This window comes from Gossypium raimondii, chromosome 6 (genome assembly GCF_025698545.1).
Source record: "Gossypium raimondii isolate GPD5lz chromosome 6, ASM2569854v1, whole genome shotgun sequence".
Classification (NCBI taxonomy): domain Eukaryota; kingdom Viridiplantae; phylum Streptophyta; class Magnoliopsida; order Malvales; family Malvaceae; genus Gossypium; species Gossypium raimondii.
In genome coordinates, this window is record NC_068570.1 from 51500412 (window position 1) to 51510610 (window position 10199).

Consider the following 10199-nt stretch of genomic DNA (forward strand, 5'->3'; position numbering starts at 1 on the left):
GTTCAGAGGCTAAGAGACCAGATGGCTTAGATGCAAACGAACACAATTGAGCAAATTGCTCAACTTAAAGCGAAGGCAGCATCGAGAGAAGCAGAGGTTCAAAGAAAATATGAAGAACTTCAGCTACAACTTAAAACGGAGGCAGCAGCTAGGGAAGCAGAGGCAAGCAGAAAATATGACGAACTCCAGCTACAACTTCAGAATATGATGAAGATATTTCAGCAGTCGCAAAATTTGTCATCTTAGACATTTGTTCTCTTATTGTGAGAATATTTTAACAATATAACTTTTGAATATAATATATTTTTGTTATTTCATTTATTAATTTAGATCATATGCATATTTCTTTTGTTGGATTTGAAGTATCATTTAGATTTACAGATTTTTATTGGATTTGATGTTACAGGAAATTATGTTGACAATTTGGGTTCTTTATGAATGAAAATGGGTTGGTAAAAATCTGCTAAAGTTAGTGGCGTTTTTCCACAAACGTTGCCAAAAAACATGACTTTTAGCAGCGCTTTTACCAAAAACGCATTTGTGGGAAAAGTGCCGCTAAAGATCATGTTCTATAGCGACGTTTGTGGGGAAAGCACAGCTAAAGGTCATGTTCTATAGCAGTGTTTTTACACATAAACATTGCAAAATTTAGTAGTGTTATTTATAGCGACATTTTTTGCTCTGCTTATAAAAATGCCGCAACTTGTTTTAGCGGCGCTTATAGTCCCAAAAAATGCCACTAAAAACCTATTTCGCTATAGTGTAGAAGGGTATTCAGATGCTAGTAAGATTACAAGTTTGGAAGATCACGCATCCACTAGTGGATGGATCTTCATTCTTGGTGGAAGAGCCATTTATTGGGATTCCAATAAATAAACATTTATTACTGATTCCACCATGGAAACAGAATTTATTGCATTAGTCATTGCATCTAAAGAAGCATAATGGTTAAGAAATTTGCTTTATGATGTACCTCTATGGCCTAAACCAATTTCACCTATTTCTATTCTTTGTGGTAGTGAGGCTACTCTAGCAAAGGCATATAGCCAAGTATATAATGTAAAGTCTAGACACATTAGATTAAGACATAGTTATTTCCGAAAATTAATTTATGATGGAGTGATTACTATTAATTATGTGAGGTTAAGTGAAAATTTGGTGGATTCTTTGACAAAAAGTATTGCTAGAGATATAGTCAACAAGACCTCAAAAAAGATGGGACTCAAGCCTATTAATTATAGTCACCCATGACGGAAACTCGACTCAGTGCTTGGTATAACGTCAAGCCTTGAGTTCAATGAGACAAAGTACATCATTAGCATGTGATTGTTAGCACTATAAATAAATACATCCTAAGATTAAAGTTCTAGGCACCCGTAATGATAAGGGAAAGATGAGTAATGTACTCTTAATGGACCCATAACATAAATATGTTAGAGTGTTATAATTATAGAAACACTTTTGATGGGATCTACCTATGTGAGTGGAAGTGCGGCCGCTTCTAGGAGCTCAAGGGCTTGGCTCTGACAACACTCATGAAAAGAAGACACAGACACATGGCCAAAATAGTGTCTTTGGATACTATGCATTGATCGATGTTGAAATTATTGTGTGAGATGTGTTCGATTAATCAAATGGAATAGTCGGTTTAAAGCTTAGTCTACCATGCAATTTTGATTAACTTTAACATGTTTTCACTAAGTGAAGGTTCAATCATAAGACATCTTCATTTATGCAAATTGACTTCCAAGAATATCAAAATCTAAAATATTTTAAGAATGGGGGGAGATTGCTGGAACATTTTCAAATATTTATAGTGTTTCAATAACTATAAATGAATGGGTGTAATTAATCAAAAGATAAATCTTTTGGTCATTGGTTAAGAGTTATATCACTTGATTTTTTAAAAGAATTATAACTATTCAAACAATATTACTTGAATAGTTATAATATTAGATGAATAATTATATGTCTTTTAAATATGTTATTATTTAGAAAAGACACTTATCGAAAGATGTCTCTATGAAGAGACATTCATTTGGAAATTACGCCAACAAGTTTTGAAAATTCTTTTTATCATTCATCATTTTCTAATATTATTAGATTGTTCTATAAAGAGTTACTACAAAAATTCTTTGTAGAAATTGAGTTTCTTGTTATACATTGCTCAGTGCTTAGTGAATTATTCTCGTCAGTGCAAAACGCAAATAATCATTAGCTTAATTGTATCCTTAAGATTAATTTGCTTGAAACTATTTTGCACACTAAATATAGGTGATATAACATTAAAAATAGTGGCTTGATACACATCTTGGAGCCTTGTCCTATTTCTTCATTTTCTATTCGAGTGTTTGAGATTTTCCTCACCAGAGATTTGTACTAACAAAGAACCTATTGAACCAACTAAAAGATAGGTTGAACCGGCAATTGAACCAAGTTTTTTAATTTTTAATAATTTTTTTTGGTTGGACCAGCAAACTTGTGGCTCGATTAGTTCGACTATCAATAAAGTTTTAAAAACGTCGATTTTTTATTTTATTTTTAATTCATATTTTTAATTAATAACTCTTTTATTTATATAAACAAAGTAATAAACATGTAATTATATAATGAAAATATTTTTATATATATCATTATATTAAATATACTTTTTAATTAATAGCTCCTTTATTTACATATTAATAAATATGTAATTATATAATGAAAATATTATATATACATATATATATATATATCATTATGTTAAATTTATTTTATTTTTAAAACATCAACTAATTTTTGATATATTTTCTTTATATATAATTTTAGATGTTAAATATTTATTTTTTTCACTTACACTATGGGTATGGAAAATTCTAATATTATAAAATTAATTAATTATTTCAAATATCATTATTTTTAGTAAATATATTTTTATATGTGAAATATTTATTTTCCTCCATATCATGGGCGTGACAAATTTTAGTATTATATATATTTATACGGTGTGTTTGAAATAATTATTTGAAATATTTCACATATAAAAATAGTAATATTTGAAATTATTATTTTTATAATATTAGAATTTATCATACCCATAATATAGGTGAAAATATAATGATCTTTGAAATAATTTAGATATAAAATAATAATGATATTTGAAATAATTATTTGATTTTATAATATTAAAATTTAACATACCCACAATGTAGGTGGAAATAATAAATATTTGACATATATAAATTATATATAAGGAAAAATATAAAAAAAATTAGTTGTTATTTTTAAAAAATAAAATATTTTTACATAATGATAATGATAATATTCTTTTTTCATTATATAACTACATATTTATTATTTTCCTCATATAAATAAAGGATATATTAATTAAAATATATAATTTACATAATGATATATACCATAAATATATATTTTCATTATATAATTACATATTTATTATTTTGTTTATATAAATAAAGTAGTTATTAATTAAAATTATGAATTAAAATAAAATAAAATAACTTTATAACAACATGTTTATAAATTAAAAACATTAATTAAAAATTAAAACAAATATAAAGTATGCATAAACTTAAAAGAAGAATCAAACTTAGGCCACAAAGATAAATACACTAACATTTAACCATTCAATCAAGAAAGATAATACAAAATGCTTTTCAAAAAGCACATCTCACAAGCCATGCTTTTATCTCATCAGTTACTCCAAAACGGTCTATTTTCTTAAATAATAAAATATTTTAACCTAAATCTCAAATTTCAGGTAATTTAATCTCTATAATTTTAAAATTCAAATTCTTTTATCAATTTCACTGGTATTATACAAATAAATATGGATTTTCATTCAATCGATTTTCATAAGTCGGTAAAGCTGAGAATTCAAATATATGGTAACCATTCATTAAAAGCAACCACAATATTTTTGACTTCTTCTAAAAACAAATCCTACAGTGCAGGAGCGCAAATATTTACAGGCAACACAGCATCATTTCTTTTCAAGGTTTTAGGCTTTCGTTGGATCTTTATAAATTTAAAACATACACATATATAGTTTATGGCCATTGAAAACCTCAGGTCCCCTTCATGCTGCCTCTGCAAACCCAACTCTAAGTTTACCAAAATCGAACACAGTGTGGTAGCGACCCATGAACACATCTCCCAAAATCCTGCATCAATCAATCCAAGTGTTTTAAGATTAATGATTTCGGCTGTCCAAGAATACAAGGCAAAGATAAAATACCAGAGTGGTCCACGAGGAGGAGGGACATCCAAAGCAGTAAAGCCACTGATGCATTGAGCTTCAGCACCTTCACCCACCTTCAGAATGTACTGGATTACATCACCCCAGAAAATTAATGTCAGCACAACGTGTTGTCAGTCGGACAATCTGATTTGAACCTGTACAACTGTTATCAAACTACTAATAGAAAATAAGGATGGGGAGTACCTCTTCTGGTGTAAGCTCAAAAGCTTTGCCACCAATAGTGAAGGAAATGGTTGGCATGGAAGAAAGACTTCCACAGTCGACAGTAGATTCTCCCATTGGGTTTGGCACCCGATCACAAAGCTGCAAAAGTATCAAATGGAAGATCAGCATTTGAAAGAGTGCAATTGCGAAATTCTTGAACATCAGTCTATCACACGTCACCTGATTGGCATAGTCCAATATGCGGTCTTGAGTCTGATTCTCCATCAGTTGGTTCTGCATCCACACAACTGCCATCTCGCAAGCAGGGCACATAGCACTATGAAGAATTCCAGACGATTTGCCGTTGCTCTCATCTACCACATTCTCAATGCCCATGCTATACAAACACATTCAAGCACCATTACTTTTTACGCTTCAATACATTCTATCTTCAGATAAAGTGGAAATCAAAAGACCATAAATTGGTGAAAACAAACACAAACATATTAAATGGAGCCTGACCTAACACCATGACTGCCATCAAAAGCGCACAATCCAATTTGGGAGCAGATTTTCATGGGTTCTGCCTGTTGGAAACAATAAGGAAAAGACTAGTCACTAGGTGGAAATAGTAGTGGAGGAACAATGTCACAACTGACGTTACAACAAATGAATACAAACCACTTGTAACCTTACGTAATACAGTAAAATGAGCCTTCACCTGAGATACAAGTAAATCGATGATGGTTTGTCCATACTGTTGAACCACTGCCTTGCACTCCTGGCTAGCCACTCCAGAGGCTCCAATTGCTTGGTTTATCATGGTAATCACAGTCTACATCAAGAGAAAGAAACAATCAGGAATCGCAACAATAACCAGGATAACAACCAACATGAGAATGATCACAAAACCCAACAACGACGCATTACAACTTACTGTAGGACCTGCCAGCAGGGAAGTTCCAGAATCTGCAATTGCTGCACAACCACCAGCACAATATCCTGAATAGCATAAAACCAAGTCAGAAACACAAAGATCCATGCCAAAAACATGTTTTGTGCGATTGAAGATTCCAACTTTAAAATACACTAGGTATTGGAAGGAGCATACCAGTTGGTTTGTCACCAATAAGAACATCACCCATGTCAAACTATCAAAAAGAAAAATAAGAAAATTGTCGAAAGATTGGAGTGTATATATATAAAGCATTTATGTGGCACATAATAATTTAAGTTTGAAAGGTCAACCTGCCAATAGCCTTTTTGTGTTATAGGAACGTATGTGTGCTTGCCCTTGTAGTGGTTTGGATCAACCCCACCAAACACAATTTCACCACCCATTTCTTCTCCTACATTGCGATTAAGCCAAAATGAAAATTCCTGGTCTTTGATAAGACCTTGTTCGACCATGTTGTACCTGTAAGATAAACAATGGTGCAGAAGACACTTGTAAATATCCAGAAACATCTTATATAGAAATAGAAATTAAAATCAAAATGCAAACATACCACACTGGGACAGCATCCCCAACTGAAATCTCCTTAAACCCAAGTCCTAATATCCCATCAAATTTGGCCGCCATAAATGTAACACCTGGCTCCTTAGTAGCCTCTATAAATTCCTGATAATGTGAATAGGTCACTAGTTACCTAATTCAAACTTTCAAACTGCCAAATCAGACGCAATAGAAGATTAGCACCACTTACCTGATCTTTCACAACCAAGTTGCCGACTTTAACATTGTCATTACTAAAGAAACCAGAAATAGCTCCAGTACCGTATTGAATAGAAGCAGATTTCCCTGCATCAAATATGATAATACAACTTCTAGATTATTTTAGATTTTATCATCCATGAGATAACTAGCCACCGCAATGCAATTTACCAAGTTATAAGAAAACTACTGCAGAAAGAATTCATGACTTATAATTTTGTTAATAATAGGCCAGAGAAGTACGAATGAGGTTACAAGCCAGAGAAAACCATCTTTCTACTAAAGTTCGTCCTACCCCAACAACAGGGCATAGCTTGGAGGAGGCAGGGGCCTTGGCCCCATTTAGCTAAATGTGAAAATTGATTTTTAGCACTTCCAAAAATTAGCATATTCAATTTAATCATTTTTAGCCTTTAATTAAACGAAAAAAATTGCATTTTTAATCCCTCTAAAAAAATTAAGAATTTAATTTAAGCTTTTAACACATCTCAACCTCCGAACAAAATCCCTGGCTTCGTCCCCACCAACAGAGACCAAAAACAGAAATAACCATACACTGGACATAATTATGATCAACCTATCACTACCTAATCCAAGAGTATTGCAGACAGCCATAATTATTTTTGAAATATCAAAATTTAACTTATTACTGGTCAAAAGAATAAAATCAAGAACTTAAAATTTGTTCTGCTAACATTAATATCAGGAAGAAACAATTATGAGTAAAATAAAAAAGAGTATATGACATACCATTCTTCTTATAAGTACTTGACTCACTTGCCTTGTACTTGGAATGGAAGAAACATGCGACCTACACCACAATGTAACGTGAATCATGTTCCCTAAATCAAATTAGCTTTCACAATTATCAAGGAGTTTCAGTTCCTATGCATTCATTGTAAACATAAATGTAGGGGCTCACCGAGAAATAGCACTTAGTTGATGGTACCCACAGATTTGAGCTTCCTGTGTCAAATATCACAGTGAACTTTTGCGGTGGAGTTCCTATACCAATCTCACCATAGTACTGAGCATCCATGTAGTTCTTCAGTGCAACAATATCAGTTTCCTCAGAGTCTCCTAGATCATTACGGAAGCGATACTTTCTAGCAATAGATGCTCTGAGAGCCTCTCTATCCTTTGAGTCAAGCTGCGCAGCAAGCCGGTTGTTTGGATCCAATTTCATCTTTTTCAGCCCAATTCTAACCAGCCCATCATTGGATGCAAGTACTACAGAACACAACAGGGACGAGATGAACAGCAACAGCACAACCCCTTTGACGGTGGTTCCCATATTAACCTACAAACCCTCGTTCACCACTGCATTGTTAGAATAACATGTAAGAGAAGAAAGATACATGCTTGTAAGCATGCATGCATGAAGGACTGCTAATATCAACACCATCCACCATAACTTTGAACTTGACAAGTTATAAATTCCTAAAAAATCTAATAATTTTTTTAAAACACCTCAGCCATATGTTTGAATTGAACTAAAACAAGGAAAAAAGAATAGGAAAATACGAGAACCTGTTTCATTAACATTGAGTTGAATATCCTTACCTTTCCCTATTACTCAGATTTTGTTTTCCCCAGTTCGGGAAAAAGCCGAAGAAAGTAAACTACTTTTCTTGATCGGGATAATTTTTTATACAAATTATTTTATAAATATATAACTTAAAATTATCACTATAATCAATCATTTCCTTTCCATAGTTTAATCAAATGGTTATTATAAAAATTCCTTTACTTTCTTTCCTTTCCTTTTACTAAATTTAAGTATGCAAACAAAAACATATATCATTTTCTTTTCTTAATCTTCATTTCTTTTCGTTACAATTTTTTTGTTTTTCCTTTACATTATTTACCCAAACATAGTATAAATATCTTCTAGTTTGTCTACTTTTCAATTTTAAAGTGCTATAGCCAGGAGGCAGGCAAGCAGGACTTTGGCCCCTAAAATGATAAATTTGTATTTAAAATTACATCTTAGCCTAAAAAATTAAGATTCAATTTTGATCCATATAAAATTTCTGTTTGCCCACCGCCATATTTAGTAAGAAATAAGAGAAAACAGAGGTCAAAAGCGATGTAATTCTCCACGCGTCATATCTAAGTCAAATTAAGTCCACATTTCCAGTCAAGTAATGACTTTATCAAAAAATTTCGCCTTAAGAGTAAAAAGAACTCTTATTTACAAGCTAAAACAGCTAGAAATAAAAAGAAAAACAAGTCTTAATTCAATAATGTAAAGGAAGAAGCAGTTCACTGCTAACAAGCTAAAAAACGAATAATTAAAAAAGAAAAAAAAATAAAGTTCTCATTGTAGAAACAACAATAAGGCAGGAAAAACAAAAAACAAAACTTATGATTGAAGCTTCAAGTTCCTCACAAAATCAACAACATAATCCGATGAACAAAAAATAATAACATCATAAAAGTAAAGTAAATCCAAAGCATAACAAAACTTAAAATGTGAAAAGGGAGGATGGAATATAATGGAACAATGCTCACCGAAATATTGTGACCGCTTAAGGCGAAAGCAACGAAGGAAAGGAAAGTTTGGTGAGGGGAGAAACGAGGCAGAAAGAGAGAATATATATATATGTGGGGAGGGGGGGAGAGGGACGTCAAAACTACCCGTCAAACAAGTGGGGCCCTTAATAATCTAAAAACGATAAAATCAGGTATTTTTTAAAGATGGATGATTCTTTTTTTTGATTGAATCTGAACCCTTGATTGTTTCATCAAAGAATGACAGTCATGCGGTTAGATTACATATGAGATAAATTGGAGGCTCACGATTTTCTTATTCTCTCAAACCCTTTCCTTTAGGGAAAAGCATAAGTTGACGACGACACAATCTATTACAAAAATTAATAAGAGTAAACTACAAAAATAATCATATTTATTTGTCTCAAATTATATTTTTGTCATTTATGTTTTAAATATTACATTTTAGTCACTTACGTTATCCTTTTGTTACGAAATGGTCACTCTAATATTAAGTTGCATTACCTCTCTAACGGCGGTCCTATGTGACAGTCTAAATGGGTTTTAAATATCAATTTCGATGTCCTACGTAATAGTCCAAATTAAATTTATTTAATTAAAAGTCTATTTTCATCTCAACAACTGAATATTCAGGTTAGCATTTAAAATCTATTTGGACTGCCATGTAGAACCGCTGTTAGGGAGGTAATGGAGCTTAATGGTAGAGTGACCACATATTTAAAAAGTTGCTGCATATAATCAAAAATTAATTTTAGGAAAATATAAATTTCAAAAATGGAGAAAAATAAAAATAAAAATAATAAAATTATCAACTCAAGTTACAACTTATTGATTGGGTGTTTATCCTCTTCAAGAATAACTTAGGTTCGAATCTTCATTATAAAAAATAATAATAATAATAATAAAATTATAATAAATGAATTAAATCAATCCAAAACATCATTTTATACCATTTGACCTTCTTTAAATTAATTAGATTTGAATTATAATTTAATTAAAAAAACATATTATCTTAATTAAAATTGGCAATTGTTAATTAATAAATTCCACTTATTTTAGTAAGGTAATGGCATTTAATAGTTGATTGGTGTCACGCAAAACCAACCCAAGCACCCAAAGTCTTGTTATAATAAATTCCATAGCTTAGGTTGTGTATTTTGGTTTCACAAGCATTGTATTTTGTTATTGGATACCTTGGTGACTCGCTCACGCCACACTTACCCCATTACACATCACGTTTGTTGTATGATTGTAACTTTGCCTTTTGCTTGCCTTACCCTCCTTTCTTCTTCACAACTTGTGTATTTCTTGCTTGCATTTGTATCAATAAGAACGTGGGAATGGATATCGATATGATATTGGACCGTGAGCTTTTTTTATCTCAAAATCTTATAAGTGAATAAAACAGTATTAGGAGAATTCTATTTCAGATTTATAGGTTTGGTCCAAAAATTAAAAAAATAATAAATAAATTGTGGGAAGTATAAAACAAAATTTAACAAACTCATGTATAATCAAAGGAGATTGGTAACGAAGAAAACAAGAAAGGCGAGGAAAGCGTGGTGA

The 10199-nt window shown here is 31.6% G+C and overlaps 1 protein-coding gene across 3 annotated transcripts; it reads right to left on the reverse strand.

Annotated features, from left to right (window-relative positions):
• Window positions 1-3869: 3869 nt before the first annotated feature.
• On the reverse strand, window positions 3870-8790 carry LOC105773350 (aspartic proteinase). 3 transcript variants are annotated; one of them, XM_012595144.2, is made up of 14 exons: window positions 8634-8790; window positions 7042-7419; window positions 6870-6930; window positions 6112-6206; window positions 5914-6026; window positions 5654-5822; window positions 5517-5556; window positions 5343-5407; window positions 5127-5240; window positions 4928-4992; window positions 4646-4802; window positions 4445-4564; window positions 4238-4326; window positions 3870-4163 (listed from the first exon to the last, which is right to left on the reverse strand). In XM_012595144.2, the coding sequence occupies exons 2-14, from the start codon at window positions 7411-7413 to the stop codon at window positions 4079-4081; spliced, it is 1545 nt and encodes a 514-aa protein (XP_012450598.1). In that variant the 5' UTR covers window positions 7414-7419; window positions 8634-8790; the 3' UTR covers window positions 3870-4078. The 3 variants fall into 3 exon arrangements, with proteins under 3 accessions (XP_012450598.1, XP_012450595.1, XP_012450594.1); XM_012595141.2 differs by having other exon boundaries at window positions 7042-7439; window positions 8634-8760; XM_012595140.2 differs by having other exon boundaries at window positions 7042-7428; window positions 8634-8691.
• Between the last annotated feature and the right edge of the window lie 1409 nt (window positions 8791-10199).

Bases quoted from the DNA above. Each gene is read 5' to 3' on its own strand.
- LOC105773350 (XM_012595144.2), bottom strand. From the start codon at position 7,413: ATGGGAACCACCGTCAAAGGGGTTGTGCTGTTGCTGTTCATCTCGTCC. The intron at 4,327-4,444 runs GTACTCCCCATC...GATGTAATCCAG, and splicing joins TTGAGCTTACACCAGAAGAG to TACATTCTGAAGGTGGGTGA. The intron at 4,164-4,237 runs GTATTTTATCTT...TGATTGATGCAG, and splicing joins CCTCCTCGTGGACCACTCTG to GATTTTGGGAGATGTGTTCA.